The sequence below is a fragment of the Protopterus annectens genome, chromosome 9.part0 (genome assembly GCF_019279795.1).
Source record: "Protopterus annectens isolate FY-2018-M chromosome 9.part0, PAN1.0, whole genome shotgun sequence".
Taxonomy (NCBI): Eukaryota; Metazoa; Chordata; order Ceratodontiformes; family Protopteridae; genus Protopterus; species Protopterus annectens.
In genome coordinates, this window is record NC_056743.1 from 784,409,988 (window position 1) to 784,429,293 (window position 19,306).

Consider the following 19,306-nt stretch of genomic DNA (forward strand, 5'->3'; position numbering starts at 1 on the left):
AACATAAGATATGCATTCAGACAACCAATGGGACAGACTATCTTTAGATACCCCCTTTCCTATCTTGACAGGGGAGTACAAAACAAACAGTTTTCCTGAATGCTTCTGTCCTATGTAAATACAAGATGTTCATCATTTACAATTCTAAGTGCAATGCATATTCAGCACTGTTTTGACATTTTGGGGAAAATCATGCAGATTTACAGAATGGTTGACAGGAGATTCAGAAGCCACCTTTGGAAGAAAAGTTCCCAAATACACTCTGTCTTTGTGAAAGATAGCAGGTATTACAGACAAGGCATGGAGCTCAGAAATTCTCCTAGCAGAAGTAAAAACAACAAACAACAGTTTTCTCCATGATAAAAAATATTAAATCAATCTTGGCAGAAAGTTCAAATCGATGGGTAGTGAGGGCTTGCAGTAAAATGGTAATATCCTAGGGAGGAACTGGACCTCTAAAGTAGGGGCATAACAAAAAAGTTCCTCGAAGATAGACTTTAGATAGTCTTAAGGATGCGATGGGACTATGGTTACCACCAATGTGAAGGGAAGATATGGCTTCTAATTGCACTTTGATAATGGAATAGCTGGCTTCATTCTAAACAAGACAGGCCAGGAACTCCAAGTCTGCTGGAAGAGGAGTTGAAAGGATCACGATTGTTCTCAACTGTCCAGATGAGGAACCTTTCCTATTTCCTTTGCAAATCTTATATGTAGAAAGTTTCTAGGATGAAGTAAAGATATGAAGAGAGGTTGAAAACCTGCAATGTTTCACCATCCTATGAACTGGAGAAACCATGTGGTCAACTTGAGGGATTGAATGTCACGGTGAGGTGACCCTGACAGGTGGGAGAGTACATCTGGGGTAGAGCCAAACACCCAGGCAGGTTGGACTAGATGAGGCCAGAGAAAGGGAAACCATACTTGTCAAGCGGAGCTATGAGGATGACTGCAATCTTCACCGACAATGCTTTCCTTAAGAACTATGGAAAAGGACAGGGAGGGAAAGCATAAAACAGTCCTGGGGACCAAATGGGGGTTAGAGCATCCCTTGGCAACTCCCTCTCCTGGGAAATCAAAGCAAAGAGCGCACTGCACTTTGTGCTTCTAGAACAGAGTATATGTGCTGTGTCTTTAAGAAGCACATCAAGGACTGAACATGCATATATAAATAGCAGGCACGTGCTACACTCAGTGCCATTTATTAGTACAGCCGGAGAGTGAGCATGTGAGAATGAATGCAATTAGTTTGTATACAAGTTACCTAAATTGAAGTTAATAAGCTATAGTAGTGATGTGTTTGTACATAATAAAGCTGCTTGAACAGAATCCACAAAGACTTGCTTATTACATCCTGACTAGACGAGCGACATGGTGTCAGAAGTGGGATTCCAGAGATTGATATTCAGAGTCACGAGGTGCAGAGATAACAGTGAAGGTAAACTTAGAGAAATGAGCATGAAAGAGAGGCAGAAAAGAACCAAAGATAATGAAAACTTGCACGACCAGTTTATTTTATAAAAAAGATTAAACAAAGCATTACAAGGGCACAAACCGCATTACTAGACAAGCGAGAGGCACAAAAGGTTTATTAATTAAATTAAATATTTAAGATTAAGATATCTGATAAAACGATTATCAGAAAAGCAAAATGAGCATGTTGACAGTAAAACGAGCACAAGAAAAGTACAATGGGCATGAAAAGAGATTAAATGAGGAAAACTATGGCTAAAAAGGGCATATTAAGCTTAAATAAAACAAGGTGAATGCACGTTTTTTGGCAAAGTGCTCTGTTTTGGCATAGCTATGGCTTTGTATTTTATCAAGGGCATAACTAGTTATTTGAAGTATCTCTAAGTGTGTAAAACTGCTTACAGTGTGTATGTATTCTGAAGAGTTTGTGTGCCAAGTGCAACTATTTCAGGAAGTTCAGTCAGTCAAAATACAGCCATTTTGAAAAGCCTTTTGTGCTGGGTGTGTCTATTCACAAAGTGCCACCATTACAGAGTGTTTCTTGCACTGTAAAGAATTATCTAGCAAAGTTCTGCCATTTTGGGAAGTTTCAGTGTGCCGTGTACTGTTTATTCGCAAAGTGCAGTTACCTCAAAATGTTCTTGTTCTGAGCTTCTTCTGCCCAGTTAATTCGCACAGTGCAGTTATTTGAAATGTTTCTTACACTAATAAGAGGTGATTTCTTGCAGTATAGCAATTCAGAGAGTATTACAGTGTCCAAGAGACTTCACAAAGTTCACTTATTCAGAGGCTTGTTGTGCCATTAGGCAAAGTTACAAATACTGGCATAAATTTCTGGCATGTGTGTATATGTCTGTGTTCATGCATACTTGCAAAACCCTTCACTGGTATGTGTTAATATGGCAGACAGATTTCAAAAGCCCTCACCACTTGTATTTGATTAGAATATTGCACAGAATTGGAGAATATTTGAGCAAGAGTATGATATTTTTATACAAGCAGCTTATTCCAGCAAAAATGACGCACCAGGATATTCATTTTGTTAAACCTAGCTGGGACAGAGACCATTGAAAGAGAACGTTCATTTGTGTATGCTCCAGCAGTATATGAGGGAGAAGGTGAGAATTGTCATAATGTTGTACAGGCTGAATCAAAGGAAGACCTTGAGTGTTTGAAGAGCAAATTCAGGGAAATGTGCAACCCCCAGACAAATATTACATTAGAGGCATTTGTTTTACATAAGAGATCAGAAACCAGGGGAAACTTTTGCAGCTTACATTACAGACTTGAAAAACAAAGCTAAAGTATGTCAGTTTGGTGACTTAAAAGATGAGTTAAAGGACAGGTGTGTGTGTGTGATATTAATAGTCCTGCTGTGAGAAAGATTTTGCTTAGTGACAATGACTTCTCAAGTAAAGCCATTGAGATTTGTCAAATCCATGAAGTTAGAGGAAAGACACACAAGTATGCTTGCAAGTGACATCAGCATGGTTTCAGCAGACTCCATAGAAAATGTAGACAGTATACAAACGTGGCAAACAGAAACAGGCCTAAGCACATGGCAGCCACAGACCCTGCTGGTTCGCCAGGGAAACTACATAGTTTTCCAGCAAGTTCTAAGAAAGGAGCATGCTCAGTGCAGCACACTAGTGAGTCACCAAAACCCAAATCCAGCTTTATTGTTAACTGTTGCAATTGTGGTGCCAATCATGAGTCTAAAAGAGAAAAATGCTTAGCATTTGGTCACCAATGCCAGACGTGTAAAAAAATTGACCATTTTCAAAAGCTTTGCGGATCAAGTAAGCCTCACATGATTACAAAGGGTCACTCAAAAAAGCAAGTCAAGCAGATAGAAAGCTGCAATTCTACTTTCTATGTAGGTGAATCAGCAACTGGTGAAAAAAGCTGATGCAGTGAATTTGTTGGCAAAGAACAAAGTGTTTTGCACTGTCCAGATCAATGGTAAATCCACTAGGTCAAAGTAGACACTGGTTTAAAGTGTAATGTTATATCAGCAGACACATTTGCTAAGGTGAGAACTAATGAATAACTCAGTGTGGGTAGTAGTGCCAAACTTGTTCCTTATGGTGGTGAAGAAATTCAAATGAAGGCTCAGTAGTGCTTTCATATTACTTGGTTAAGAACTACTGCAGCTCGTTATTCTATGTAGTTTGAAGACTGTACAGTCATCATTGCGTCTCAGAGACAGTTTGAGAATGAATCTACTTTCTTTTACCAAAGAACTTTATCCTATAACCGCATATCCTAGTTCCAATTTTTGAAGCCATTTTCTCAGAGTATGCTGTTGTTTTCAATGACAAGTTGGGCAAACGTCCAGTTGTGTATTCTATGAAGTCAGACCTAGAGGTCAGTCCAGTAGTTAGATCAGCAAGAAACGTTCCAATAGGTATGCAGGACAAAGTCAAAGCTCAGATGGATAAAATGGTGCAGCAAGGTGTAATAAGTCCAGTTACAGAACTAACTGAATAGGTGTCAGAACCGGGATAGAAGACCAACAGTGTTGCAGAGAGATGTGAAGAGATCGCAGGAAGGTTGGCCCCAAAGACTGAATATCGACTCAGTGACTGCTGGATTAAGCGACCCCTTCAGGGAGAAGGATAGACCTGCTCAACCTATCCCTAACACAGTGGATTTCCCCGGACCACACGTTATTGTTAGAAAGCAGAGAGAAGACCTCTCACCCACTGCAACACTCACATGGTCTCACGACATAATGGACAATCACTGGATCTACCCTGCTTGTGGATGTACCAGGTGACGGCCATGTTATCTATCTGGATAGCGATAACATCAGAGGGGTGTGAGCCTTGACAGGCCTGCAGCCTTAGGAGGACCAATCTCATTGTCAATACACCAATGTATAGACAGGTTTCTGATTGTGACCATGCACCTTGGACTGTCTTTCACAGGTGATGACCCCCATCCCCACCCCACATGGGAAGTGTCTGTGCTCATAGTGGCTTGGAACAAAAGGAAGACTAAAGGGACATCCTTGTGAAACTTGCGGGAATTCCAACCACTATTGGATACGTATTTTGCAAATCTTCTTTAAAAGATAATTAGAAAGAATTGCTGTCTTATTGACCACTGGACTGCAAGAGTGCACTGTAGAACTTGTATACAGTACTTGGTCAGGGGAACAGGATGATCAAATATGCCACATAGCCTAGAAGATGAAAAATTATTCTTTGCTGGTGGCTTCTGATAGGAGATAGGACAAGATGGCCAAGGCTTGATGAATGGATGTAATCCTTGTTTGTGGACGCTTTGCAATTTGGAGCTGTGTGTCCAACTGAGCTTCTAGGAACTCTAAAGACTGAGCTGGGAGACATCTAAACTTTGTTAAATTCACCATAATGCCTAGGTCTGAACACAAACAGAGCAAGCAGTCCCTTATTTAGATGAGTAGATCCCTTGTAGGGGCAGTGACAAAGCCAGTCGTCCAAATAAGGAAACACCCAGAACCCCCCTGCAGTTGAAGACAAGCTGCCACTATTGCCATACATTTGGTGGACATCCACGGGGCTGTGGCAAGAGTGAAGGGCAGAGCTCTGAAATGAAAATTGTTACCTCTCAGATGGAAGCAAGATACTTCCGGGAACAGCGGATATAATTCCTGGAACACAAGATGCTACTATATAAAGGTGGACAGAAGATCTATAGAGCACATCCAGTAGTCCCCCCCTCAGAAGAGGAAGAATAAACTACTATGACCATTCAGAAATTCATTTTTCTTTCAAAATTTGTTCAAGTAACTTAGGCCCATATTTTTCTTTGCCACTACAAAGAGCTTTGAGTAAATTCCGGATCCTCTTTGGTTTGATGAGACCTCCTGATTTACTCTATTGGTCAGAAGCTCTTTATTTCTGAAGTGCCCTCTTCCCTCTGAAAGGGTGGAACACTACAAAGTCTTTTTGGGGCTAAAGAGGAAGCAAAGAAGGGAATGAAGCAGTCTCTAGTTATGATTCTCTGCACCCATTTGTCTCAGGTGCTTTGGGGTCCAGGTTGCTGCACGCAGAGGTAAACGCTCCCCGACTGCCTCCAGAGTGCAGCAGTTAGGTAATTGCTCAGGAGCATTGAAAAGGCTTCTTAGAGAAAGGACCTCTGAAGCCTTGACTCTGCGGACCACCTCTGCCCCCAAGGCGAAGCCCACTATAAGGCATCTCCTTTCTGCCATGGGCAGCTCAGTCTCCAGAAGTGTCAGGTGAAGATCCAAGATTTGCAGAACTAAATTTTCTTGCCTTCTTTTTGTTTCCTGGAAAAGGTCCTTTTAAGAATGAAAAATCTGACCCCTACAGCAGAAAGAGATGCACCGTCTGTTTCACTTCACATATTGTCTCTTTCACTTTGGGACCAAACAGTGTTGATCTGCATAAGGGGCATTTACAAATGACATCTTAAAATGTTTTGCAAAAAGTCACAGAGCCTCATACCCAAGCATGCCTCCTGCTGGATATGCCTATGCCAGTTGCTCCCTCCATGGCACTGGAGATAAGGCTCATATAAACGTTAGACAAGGACTGGAGGATAGCTAGCTAGTTGAGCATCAATAGACTTGCTTTGATCCATAAGCAAGGTCCCTAGGAGAGACTGGGAAATCTCCTTGGTCTTATCTCTCTAAAAATATGTAACATGTGCAGAACAATTCAATACCCTAAGCAAGAAGGTAAATGAGATGTAGACTCACTTCCCAAATTTGTCCAACAAACAAGACTCCCTGTTCAGTCGACAGAAAGGGGAACTTTCTTCTGCTAGTTCCCACAGCTGGGAACTTGTTCTAATGGGAATGATCCTTGGAAGCAAAGAGGAACTTACCTGGTTTCTTAGGGATGGGTTCAGATGTGTCTGGTTTCTTACACACCTATTTAGAGATACCGTCTACCATCTCATCTGCAGGCAGAACTTCTAAGATGTACACATAACAAAACCAAAAGCCTCACTGAAAAACGACTCTTATGGAGTTAAGAGGACCACCGCCCTTTCTTTTTAAGGAGGTCAAGAACTGCTCCGAATGAAACATCCTCAAGGGAATCTGGGGGAACCTTCTCCTTCATCAAGTCAGTATCAGTGGTGACAGACTCCCGAGGGGAATTCAGGTGCCTCCTTTTGCACATATGCTTCCTGTGTACCTCCTCAGTGGGATGCTTTAGGGAGGACTCCTAAGTTGAGGTGGTCTCTTCCATAGGAGCTGGCACAAGATGTTTGGTTACTAGCTGTGCCAACAGGACAAGAGTAGGTTCTGGACCGTAGTAAATTCTTTAGTGGAAGGGATGGATCCGAACTCAAGGGACTAGTCTTCTCTCTGGAATGAAACCGAACTCTCTCAAAAGACAAGCTCAATATGGATCCAAGGAGTTGATCATTAGGAGACAAAGCCCCCTAAGCAGGCTTAAAATGGGTTACCACACAGCTTGGATCAGAGGTGAAGTCACAGCAGAAAAGTATAATGCCAAGGCTCACAGAGGGAAACAATTCCATACACCTCTGTTCTGAACTCACCCCGTCCGAGTTTGAGCTGTGCGAGTCAAAGAACTGTTAGATATCAACAGAGAACAAAGGCTAGGCTCAGATGCAGAAATGCCCTGGGTGGAAGTCTGATCCAACAGCTCTGATCCAAAAGGTCGGATTGGAAAAGGAGAACTACTGAATGGGGGGAAGGTTTGGCATAATGGTTAAGGTCTTCAACCCATACACACAAAGTACAGGGCTTAATTCTGACCACAGTCTACTGTCTAGGCTTAAATGGTCCTTCAGGGCAGTTAGCCTAATATTCATTTATGAACCTATTCATCTATAAAGAAACTATTCACTCTGCCCTGGTGGTTGCCAGACCTGGGAAGACCTCCCCAACTGGATCTGGTGTGAAGAAATAATCTCACCTTCTTGTCCACATCTGCTTCAATAAGGTTCCTGGTAGATCTGGCTGCCCAGAATGAAGCAGCAGAGAGGGTATGGAATGATGGTACCTCTTATGTAATAACAGTGATCAGAGCATAGCAGAAATTGTCTCCAGTAAAAACCTAATAATTAAAAACACTGGTTGTCACCTTAGAAGACCAAGATCAAATCGCACTTTCTCTGACATCCTGATTAAAACTTGGTATAGCAAGAAACATTTGTCAGCCTGCAAACCTATCACATGCCATTACAGAACAAAAGTTTATCCATCAAGAACTGAGAGACTAGTGATACTTAAAACAAGAACAAGGTGACATATGCAAGAGCCTCATGCAATCTGTGTTAACACCTCCAAAGGAATTAGGCCAGTGTTAATTTTCATAAGGAATTTAATGATCACTGTGAAACAAAATGTGGGCAAAACCCAAATGTCATATTTACTGTGAAATGGCCCTCCCTGAAGAAAATATACAGTTTACAGTAAATAAGGGCTTATTCAGAATATTAGGATGAGAAGCGGTTTGCCTGTGGCTCCATCTAGCATGAGTGATACAGTTCACAGTACATAAAAAGTTCTTGTGCAAATCAGATGCTGGAATCATCCATGTAGCCATTTTAAACTAATAATACTGACGTACGTCACCCCACCAACAACGAGATTCCCATCACATATCAAACTGAAAACTTACCAGCCAAACCTTGGTAATGTTGGACATTCTTCCATGCTGTTCAAATATCCAGCCATGATAAGACAGCAACAGCTTGAGAATGTACCTCATCATCATAATCAGTGCAAGCCAGAGTGCTGTGGCAAAGAGTAAAGCGCTCAGTACCTTCTGACCACTGTGTGATAAATAATCACTGAAAAAGAAACACATAATCTGAGGTAAGCCTTATGGATTTATGACAATGACATTATGCACAACAAAGTTTTCTGTACAAGTGAAAAGCTGATATTTAAGAAATGACCAATGCTGCTTTTCACTAAAAGAGGTACAGTGCTGCCTATAAAAATGCTCTACAATGAAAAATGTCCATACCCCTACTTCTCAGACTGCAATCTCTAAACACAAGGACTTCTTTTAGATTTAAGGCAAGGCCCTATTCTAACACTCAGTCTACATTCTGTGATATTACTCCAGCTAGGGAGAAAATGACAAAACTAAAAAGTCTACTTTCAAGACTTTACTGCTAAGTCCACCTTAATATCTTTAGGCTGGTTTCCCCATTTTTCACATGGGATCTTGATGCTACTTCAACAGTAACAATCATCTAGGTTTACAATAACTGACAAGTGGCTAGCCCTGCCACTGCAGTTCATCCACACTACACACTTGCATGCACACTCACACCTATGGCCAATTTATAAAGTGTCCAACACCTACTGCAGGTTTTTGGAACCTGAGCTCCCGGAAAAAACCCACACAAACACAGGGAGGACATGTAGACTCCGCACAGAAGGTGCCCCAGCTGAGAATAGAACCAGGGAGTCTCTTGCTGTGAGGTGACAACGCTATCCGCTGAGCCACTGGGCTTCCCACATGCTGGTTAATACAGCAAGTAAAAATCTGAAACTCTTCAACACTTAAAGACTGGAAACCTACTAACACACCAAGAGTGGAAATTGTAGGATCATAGCAGGATACTAGGCTAATGACCCTAGAGCTCTTACAAGCCTAGCCAAGTTTTACCCTTTTTTCCACAATCAGCACCTATCATCCCTGTCCAAGATGGGCATTGGAGGAACCCTGTGGTGAATTTATGGTTATGCATCCAGTCGTCCAGACTGCATTTGAAGTGGGCCAATGGAGGTGCTCTGCTTGACATGAAGCAGGAGTCCGTTCCAAAGGTGTAGTAACCTCTGGGAGATAAATCTGACCCTCCAGCGGGTTCTATTAATGGTCACATACCAGGTTAAGGCCATTAGAGTGAGTAACCTGTGTATTACTTGCTTTACAGATATGCAACATTTTCAATAAAGCAGGGTCAAAGATGGTCTTGTATGTAAGGCAGAGAACGCCTTCAAGTATTCTGTATGAAACAGAATAAAGTGTCAGTAATTTCAGATGATCCTTATAGGACAGATGCCGAAGACCTTGAATTTTCCTTGTGCGGAACCTTTGTAATCTCTCCAATTTGTTTCAGGTGCTTGGAAAGGTACGTACCAAAGTGGCATTGTACTCAATTATTCACCTGATAAGGGAAGAGTACAGGGAGGTTATAACTTTTTTTTTTTTTTTTTTTTTTTTTTTTGAGGCAATGCCCTTACTTATGAGATGAGCAATATAGAATGCCCTTCTTACCACAGTGGAGACATGGTGATCAAAGGTAAGGATGCTGTCAACCTGTGTGCCCAGGTCTCTCACCACGGAGTGCATACTTAGGGCATTGTTAATGATGTGGTAGTTAGCAGGAACATCGCTCTTACCGAAATGGATGACTATTTTTTTGCATTGAGTTTAAGGCCATGACTTTGGCACCAGTTATTTGTTATTATACCATGACCGCCGAAAAACGTGCACGCTGATTGGCCAGCGTGCCCGTTGTAAATCGAGTTATACTAATGGAAAAAGGTCCGGTCGCCCGGACTTTTTTCCATTAGTATAACACGTTTTTTTAAAACACTGTCTCGCTATGTTAAATGGGTTTAACATAGCGAGACAGCTTTAAAATAAGCAACGGAGATCTCCGTTGCTCATTTTAAAGCTGTCTCGCTATGTTAAACCCATTTAACATAGCGAGACAGTGTTTTAAAAAAAAAAGCAACAGAGAAAGCAAGATCTCCATTGCTTTTTTTAGTGTTTCGCTATGTTAAATGAGTTTAACATAGCGAAACACTAAAAAAAAGCAACGGAGATCTTGCTTTCTCTGTTGCTTTTGCCCACAGCTCTGATGTACTGCGCAGGCGCGAAAGTACATCAGATCTGCCACGGATGCCAGACATCTGCGGAAGGGCAGTAAACAGGCATTATACTATGCCATTATTTAAGAAAAGTAATAGTTTCTTTTCTTAAATAATGTCATGGTTTAATAGCAATAACCCACTTCTGGGTGTGGGTAATGCTAAATTTACCCACGGTTGGCTTTGTTTGGTCCTCGGGCCGCCTCGGGACCAAACCATGCCAACCGTGGGTAAATTTAGCATTACCCACACCCAGGCGTGGGTTATTGCTATAAAGACCCTCTTTGTAGGAAGTTGACATTGTTTGGAGATTCTATGACTGCTCCAGTCTGCAGTCTTCAGCAAACATTGTCAGCCACAAACCTTTAGTTTTAGTTTGCACTTCGGAGAAATATATTCCAAACAGGAGAGGTCCCAGGACTGATCCTTGTGGAACACCACTGGTTACAAGTCTGCTGTTGCAGTGGATTACCCTATTTTCACTATATGGGTTCTATCAAGTAAGCCAGTTAGCAACCCATCTAATGACATACGGGTTGATACCTAGCTGAGTGAGTTTGTCAATTATGCTTGAGTGGGGAATAGTGTCAAAAGCCTTGGCTAAGTCTAGGTAGGCTGTATGTCCAAATTTCCCCTCATAAAGGACGTTGGTGACTGTGTCGAAGTAATCCACCAGGTTTAACAGACATGATCTTCCTTTAACAAATCTAAATTGAGTAGAGTCAACTATTTGGAGATTACCAATATCTTTGTTGATTAGTTCCATGATGAATCTCTCCATGGCCTTGCAGATAAGGCTAGTCAGGCTAATAGGTCTATAGTTCCTGGGGTCAGTGGAAGCACCGCCTTTGTGCAAGGGGATAACTGTGGCCTTTTCTATTCAGCTAGGATAAAGCCAGTGCTTAGACTACGATTGAAAAGAGTACCCAATGGTGGTATTAAGTTTTGCTTGAGCCCATGTAGGGCGGAGCCTGGGATGTTATCATTCAGAGACATGCAGAGACAACAGTATCTTGTGTACAAGAGAGACACAAAGTCATAAAATACCAGGATTTGCAACCAGAAACAATATTAATGTGGAAGAATGTTACTCAAACTTTTCCAATAGCAGTAGGAGCAACAGATGTAATAAAAAGAATTTAGAGTCATATGCTACCAGGTTGGCCGGCCGTGGTGGTGCAGTGGTCAGCGTTGTCACCTCACAGCAACACGTTTTCCAGTTAAAGTCTCAGCTGGAGCACCCTCTGTACAGAGTCGGCATGCCCTCCCTGCAGTCAAGTGAGTTTTAAAGACATGCAGTAGGTGTGTGGTGTGTGTGTCTTCTGTGAAGGTTGAGCACCAGGCTGGCAACTCGACACCATAAAACTACACTGCCAATCAATCTGTAGACCTGTGATCCGCTGTGTTGACCCCCTAATGGGTGAAGCCGAAAGACATTGCTTTATATTTGTACATGCTACCAGAACATGTAATCCCACATGAATTACAGAAAGTAGCAATTCTGGGCATATTGCAGGTGCTAAGAACTGCACTCTGCTGACATCAAAGAATGAAACAATACAAATTTCATCAACTCTAATCATGCCATGACATAGGAATGGACTCCATTCTAGTCATGACTATTAGAAATCCAAAACACACTGAGAAAGTACACCGAGAACAAAGGCCATGCAGCTGAAAGGGGATGACAGGCAGCATGGTACAAGGGTTTTGTTACTAATGGACAACATTAGAAAGAATGGCATTTCAGAAGTGGTTAACTGTAATCTCTAATTGGCTTTCACACTACTCACTCTCATATATCACATTGGCAAATATGGGATCTTCTGCTCCCCACTCACTGCTATACTTATCACAGAACACAATGTCAGCTAAAAGAAAAATCAAGTTCAAATATAACACACAAAATCATCCAACACAGACTTAAACAATAGGAAATACAATGCAATAAAAGGCACTCATGAACACAGACCAAGATACTATTCTCAAGGAGTACAATAAATCTGATAAGGACTTGGGGATAACATGTGCTAGTAGTACGACGTCCAGAAGATGTAAAGCCTTTAGTATGCTGACCGAATGCTCGGCTATCCTCAGCAGGATATCCCAATAGTAAAGATTACTGCAACAGTGATAAGGAAGAAAATCTAACTAAACCATTATTAACCTGTGTTAAACAAAATGTCAGCACGTGGATAAACTGCATCTATGGCAGCAGGTCAGAGTGGCACCAGTTCATAAAGGGAGGGCATAACACCCCAAACAATTCTGCACCTGAAAGCCTGACTAGTACTCCATGTAAAATGTTGAAGAACCTCAATGGAGTTTATCCAAAATGATGTAGAAGATCTACTATTACATATGCAGTATGAATTAAATACAACATGGAATGTACAAATATCATTCAATAAAGGTATATTAACATAAGACATGCATCTCAACAGCAAACACTGAAGCGATTCTAGGATCTCTCCAAGAGTAGACAAAGCAGTTGAAAGAATTACATGCACAACCGTGGAACAAAGAGCAGTAAATGGCATAGCAAAACACGGATTTTTATGACTTGCAAGGAAACTTGACAAGATGTTACAGCAAGATTAAAAAATATGTTCCTCAAGAGCTTGAATATTTTGGGTTCCAGTTTCCACTCGTGTGGATCCATGACATTTCTGCTCAAGTCATCTGCCAGTGAATTTAGTTTGCCTGGCAGGAATTCAGCTTGTAAGTTCACTTAGTAGCCCAAGGCTGTGTTCCACAGAGCCATGGCTAGTCTGCAGAGTGGGTAGGAATGGGTTCCTCCCTGCTTGTTTATGTACCACATAACTGTGGTGTTGTCTGTCTTTATCAATAGTTGTCCTGGAAGAATAAGGTCTTTGAAGGCTATCAGAGCATTCTGTACAGCTAACATTTCTTTTTGATTGATATGCAGGTGCATCTGTTTTGGGTTCCATTTGCCCTTAATGCACTGCCCTGCCATGTGAGCGCCCCCATGCATAGTCTGATGCGTCTGTTGTTAGGGTTTGGGCAGCAAGGGGTAGAGTGAAAGGGAGTCCCTTTGTTGTGGTAGCTGGCCTCTGCCCACCAGAGGAACTCTGTCCTTCAACAAGGAATGATAGGAATCATTGTTTCCAGGTCCTGAGAATGATGACACCATAGACTTTTTAGATACCATTGAAATTTCCTCATATGCGGTCTTGCATATGGAATTAACAGAATGCAAGAGGCCATGAACCCCAGGGCTTGCAGGATTTTCCTTGCAGATAGCTGGGTTTCGTGGCCAGTAGTTTGAAGTAGCTTGTCAAATGAACTTGTTTCTCTGGAGTAAGGAATGCCATCTGGGAAGTTGCACTCAAGCTTGCTCCCAGGAATACAATCGGTTGGCAGGGTAATAGGTGTGATTTATTCTTGTTGATGGTGTACCCCGATGAAGTTAGAAGTCTCTTTACAAATGCCAGGTGTTGTAATAGCAAGTCATGACTGCCGGCCTGAATCAGGCAATCGTCCAAGTATGGGTAAATCTGAATATTAAATGATTTTCAAGAAGGCAATGTACTTTCCTGGGCAAGAGGGAGAAATACCTAAGATTTGCCACGGCGAGTTCCAGGAAATGGGTGGAGGAATGAGAATGTGACGATGGTGAACAAGTCTGTTCCATTAGTTCAACAGGCTCCGCCTACTTTGGATGAGTCATCAATGACTGGAACCATAAATTCATCTCTCAAAATGGCTGATAAGGGGTTAAGTGATGTTGCCATCAATATAGTGAGTATTGAAGGGAAAGGGGAAGTCTTGAGTGTGAACAGAGATACTGCGCCTGTAGTAAGGTAAAAATAGATGGTACAATCGTGACTCAGCCCCAATAATGTACGTGTCCCTGAAATACAGAGTATACCACAGGGGCATTTTTTTACTACAGAATCCCCTTTCGATAAGAGGAAGATCCAGGAGCCGTATCAGGAATAGAAGAATACGGCATCCACACAGCGTCGATGAACAAACCAGGACCGGGAAGAGGGCCAAGCAGGTCTAGCGTTTAACATATCTTCATATGCACTTACTGAAACACAACTGACTTTGCTCAATAGAGGTTTAACTTTTGTTCCGGCCCAGAGCGCCGATTCAGTAAATGTGCTTACCTGAGGCTTTTTGGTACGACTTTAACACTAAAAGCTATGTTCCATGACAGTGTACATGAGCAAAGTGTTTTTAAGAAACCGAGTGCATGTATTCCACTGACTAATTCAGCTATAGATTTGTTTATTGATGTATGTGAAAAACAGCTTTGAGAGAGGTTTGCGGACCATACTAAAAGTACATTTTTTAATATGTCAGTTGCTGAACAACAAGCCCTATTTCAATTGAAGAGTTCGCCTTGTGTTGAAATACGACCAGAAGATAAGGGTGGAGGCATTGTTGTTCTTGATAAAGAATTGTATATTAAGAAAATGGTGAACCTCCTTTGTGATGATACTACATATGCTTTGATATCCCCCATGACAGTGAAGGGGGTGATTGATAAAATACAATTTTTTGTCTTTAACCTATTGGTTTCTGGAATGATTTCTGAATCTTTGTTTGAATACTTCAGTGTTGATTTGCCTTTGTTTCCTATAATGTATGGCTTACCGAAGGTGCACAAAAATTTGATCAACCCCCCCCATGCGTCCTATTGTGTCCAGTACGGGTTGGGCCACTGAGCCACTTTCGATATTCGTTGAGAAAAACTTGCATTCATCTTTGAATGAATGTGACACTGTTTTAAAGGATACCAAAGATGTTTTGGGTTACTTGAGTGCATATTTAGAACCACTAAAATATCCTTGTTTTCTTGTGACTCTAGACAGAGTCTCTATTTACAGTCATTCCCAACACCTGGGGGATAGAGAATATTAGGGAGCTGCTACTTAGCAAGAACATATATGCAGGGAAGGTTAGGCTTCTGCATGCACTAAAGGAGATTATTCTTGAGAACAATGTGTTTATCTTTGGAGATGAACACTATATACAGAAAGTTGGTGTGGCTATGGGCACTGCTTGTGCCAATAGCTATGCCAACCTTTCAATGGTGCAGTGGGAAGCTAATGTTCTAACAATGCCTATTACACTTCCATTGTTTGGTATAAATGTTTTGTTGATGATATTTTTTTGCTGTGGCATGACACAGAAGTGGGTTTGATTGACTTTTTACAGTATATGAATGGCATTAATAGTTGTCTAAACTTTACATATAAATATTCTTCTAGTGAGATTGAGTTCCTGGATGTGAGAGTAAACAGGGATAATTTTTGTTCAGTCTTTACTACTATGTATAGGAAAACAGTGAGGAAAAATAATGTATTACACAATGGGAGTATGCATCCCAAACATACTAAACTGAATGTGTTAAAGGACAGATTTTTCGCACCATGCACCTATACAATGACAATTAGCAACAGCATTGGTTACGTTGAAATGTGAGTTCATAGATAGAGGTTATAAAGCAAGTGTGATACACTATCAGATCAATAAGGCTTGGAGGGAGATCAGGATAGATGCAGTCCCTACTATAATAGGAAGCCATTGGAGGTGTTGGGATCTGACGCTACTGATGTGATTACCACATTGAATGCAAGGAGTGATGCTACTAATGGAATTAGGATGCCCCTAACCTTTGCAAGTAACATACATGTGGTATGTAATGTGATAAAGAATAATTGGGATATTCTTTTGACTGTTCAGGAACTGAAGGGAGTGATGGGAGATGAACCTAGTTTTACATTTAGGAACAACAGATCCTTGAAAAGCCATCTATGCTATAGGTTTTTTTGTCACCAGAAGTGTGTCCTGTCAGATAGACTTGGTACCTACGCATGTAGGAGATGCATGGCATGTACCCACATTCATACAGGAAGGCAGTTTGTACACCTACATGTGGTGTTTAAGATTAATGTGACTTTCTATGCCGATTGTCACAGTAAAACTGTGGTACATTTTTGCTATTGCATTGAGTGCTTTTCTTTTTATGTAGGCAAGACTAATCAACTCTTGAAGGACAGAATTTTATAACACTTAAGAGATATTAGAAATGCTAAAGAGAGCAGTGCTTTGGCCATGCATGGGGTTAAAGAAGGTGCGGTACATAATTTTAAGTTTCTAGTGTTGGAAACTATGTGCAAATAAGAGAGGGGGTAACTTGAAGAATAGCACTGAAGCTGTTGAACAGAAATAGATACTCCTCTATCAAGCTGATAAACCACCAGGTCTAAATAGTAAAGTTTCTTTAAAACCTTTCTTGAGAGCTAGGGCCCTTACTACACACACACACAGACACATACATATATGCATGGACATATCCTATATGTTTTTTTACATACAGTCTGAGTTTTTAGTACTTTGTCATGGGTTTGATATGTAGTTATAAGTGATTTTATATAGTTTTATACCAGGTATATGTTCTGGCACACCTGATGAGTCCATCTGTAATTGTCTATATTGTCTTAATGAATTGAAGCATTTCATTGGTTTGTACTTGTAAGACTATTTAATTGCAACTAATTTTTAACTGTTTTATGGTCTGATGAAGTGGTGCTAATCCGTGAAAGTGCTTACCAGTTGTTTTATTCTATCTGTATTAAATGGTGTTGCCGTGTGGAACTACTATGTTTCTTTATTTATTTTTATGTAAATCTGAATATTTCTCTGCCTGCAAAATGCAATGGCTGGAGCTAGGCACTTCGTGAATACCGTGGGCACATTAGATAAGCCAAAGGGAAGTGCAGAGAACTGACAGTGCAGTAACTCTTGTAAATCTTTGTGTTCAGCACAGTGAGGAATCAACATCATTTGCTGTTTAATTAATTCCATAATATGCTGCTGATACTTTAACATATGAAACTGGCAATTTAAAGCCCTAATGGCCAAAGTTGCAGAAGTATATACCTTCTTACCCAATCTGTCTAAAGCTCTAGAATCCCTATCAGAAGGGGTAGGACTTTTGGCAGTAGTAGCCTTAACACCTTTTGGTCCTTGGGAAATGGTCTCTGGATCCGCAGTAGGATTCTTGAAAAGGAATTTGTGAGAGTCAGGTACACTGTAGTACCAGTCAGGTTTCCTGGGAGCTGGAGGCAAAGTGTCTCGGGTAAGGCTGGATTTAAAGAAAACATCATCTACAATCTCCAGAACAGGAGGAATAGCTAGAGGACTGTGTTGAGGCAGGTTTAAATATTCCCCAAGTCTCTTTTTTGGACTGAGAATAGTCCTGGCTTTCCCACCGGAAATGCTCCCTAAGGGTATGCAAGGTTTCACCAAAAGAAAAATCTTCTGCAGGGGAAGCAGAGGGAATGGAATCCTCTGCATCAGAATCCTCATAAGTAGATAAGGGTAAATCCTGGTAGTCAGAAGGCACAGAGGTATCAGAATCCTGATCAGAAGAATCAGAAAGAAAATCAGTTCTAGGTCTCTTAGAGGGGGAAGGCAGGCTTCCCCTAATTAATGTAATAAGGTCTTCAGCCATTCTAATCATTTGTTTTTGAGGCATACGGGCCTGAGAATGCGCTTTGGTCATCTGTTTTCTAGGCTTAGTGCGAGCTTTAGGCCTGAGGAATTCGGTATTCTTAGCTTGAAATGAAGTTGTTGGTTTAATATAAAAATCTGTAGGCCTGAATACACACTCAGAAGCCGGTGCCTGCACAGCGGCTCCGGACATATCCAAGGTAGAGACATCCGCAGGTTCCATAGTCTAAGAAGCATCTCGTGGCATACTGGACTCCAAATGGGTCTGAGGCCAGCGAATCTGTAGTAGCGGGTATCAAAGGCTGTGAAAGCGCCTCACTGAGTACCGGCGGACTGGCAACTAGCTTATCGGAAGCGTCGTTGGCAGTTTTGGACCCAAGCGGTCTGACTCTGTCTTCATCCTTACGTTTTTTCGGAAGATCGGTAGTCGGATGACTTACAGAAGCCATTTCCGAGTACGGAGAACAAAAGTATTTAGCTACAAAAATAGCCCGACAACGAATAATTCGGGCGTTGAACAAGGCACAAAACCGACAGCGAGGGATGTCGTGGTCTGGGCCTAAACAGGTGATGCAGTAAGAATGAAAATCTCTATGAGGTATTCGCTCTCCACAGGCAAGACAATAGTTAATTTTTTCTGACATCGGTTAGAGCATGAAAAAAGGATCCCCCAAAGGGATACTTATCTTTTTTGAAGACTTCAGGTATGAAACTCAAAAATGAAAACAAAAGGGCATAAACCTTTGACTTGCCTAAGAGTACTACTTGTCAGTGAAATTAGTTTTTAGGTGAAATGAACTTTAGGTGATTTGGTCTCAGTGAAATGGTCTTTCAGTGAAGTGATATGAATCCATATATATCTATATCTATATATATCTATATATATATATATATATATATATATATATCTGGTTAAATGGAAAAGAAAGAAAAGAGAAAGCGCACGTTTCTAATATGTTTAATTTCACAATGCTTGTGGGTATACAATATTTTTTGTTGTTCCATTGTCTGTGCAGATATAGAGATTGTCTGGTTTGCCGACTCTAGAACACGCAACATATAATTGTCCATGTGAGAAGCAATCCCTGTGTAGATCTAAACCGCACAATTCTAAAGATTGGCCCTGAGCTTTGTTGATGGTGATTGCAAACGCTAATCGATTTGGGAATTGCAATCTCTTAAATTGAAATGGCATATCCATTGGAATCATAGGAATGCGAGGAATGAGGACATCTTCACCTTTGAAAGGTCCTATCAAGATTGTTGCTTCTATGACGTTGCTCAATTTTTTTACTGCAATCCGCGTGCAGTTGCAAAGCTTTGGCTGGTTGACTTTTTCGCAACATGATAATTGGCACGCCGATTTTAAATTGCAGTACATGCGGTGGCATCCCTGGCAAATCGAGTGAATTCATAAATTCTGTTGGATAATTAACCGCTTCATCTGCTTCCACAACAGTGTCAACGGACTTGTATGTGACTGCCTCACTTTGAATGTTAGACTGAATAATATTTTTAAGT

The 19,306-nt window shown here is 41.2% G+C and overlaps 1 protein-coding gene across 4 annotated transcripts in view; it reads right to left on the reverse strand.

Annotated features, from left to right (window-relative positions):
- CPT1C (carnitine palmitoyltransferase 1C) overlaps nt 1-19,306 on the reverse strand; it is a 1,701,035-nt gene that overhangs the window by 1,420,595 nt on the left and 261,134 nt on the right. For all 4 annotated transcript variants that reach the window (XM_044083414.1, XM_044083412.1, XM_044083411.1 and 1 more), the window contains exon 4: nt 8,082-8,253. In XM_044083414.1, the coding sequence (XP_043939349.1) occupies nt 8,082-8,253 (172 nt within the window). The remainder of the gene's footprint in view (nt 1-8,081; nt 8,254-19,306) is intronic.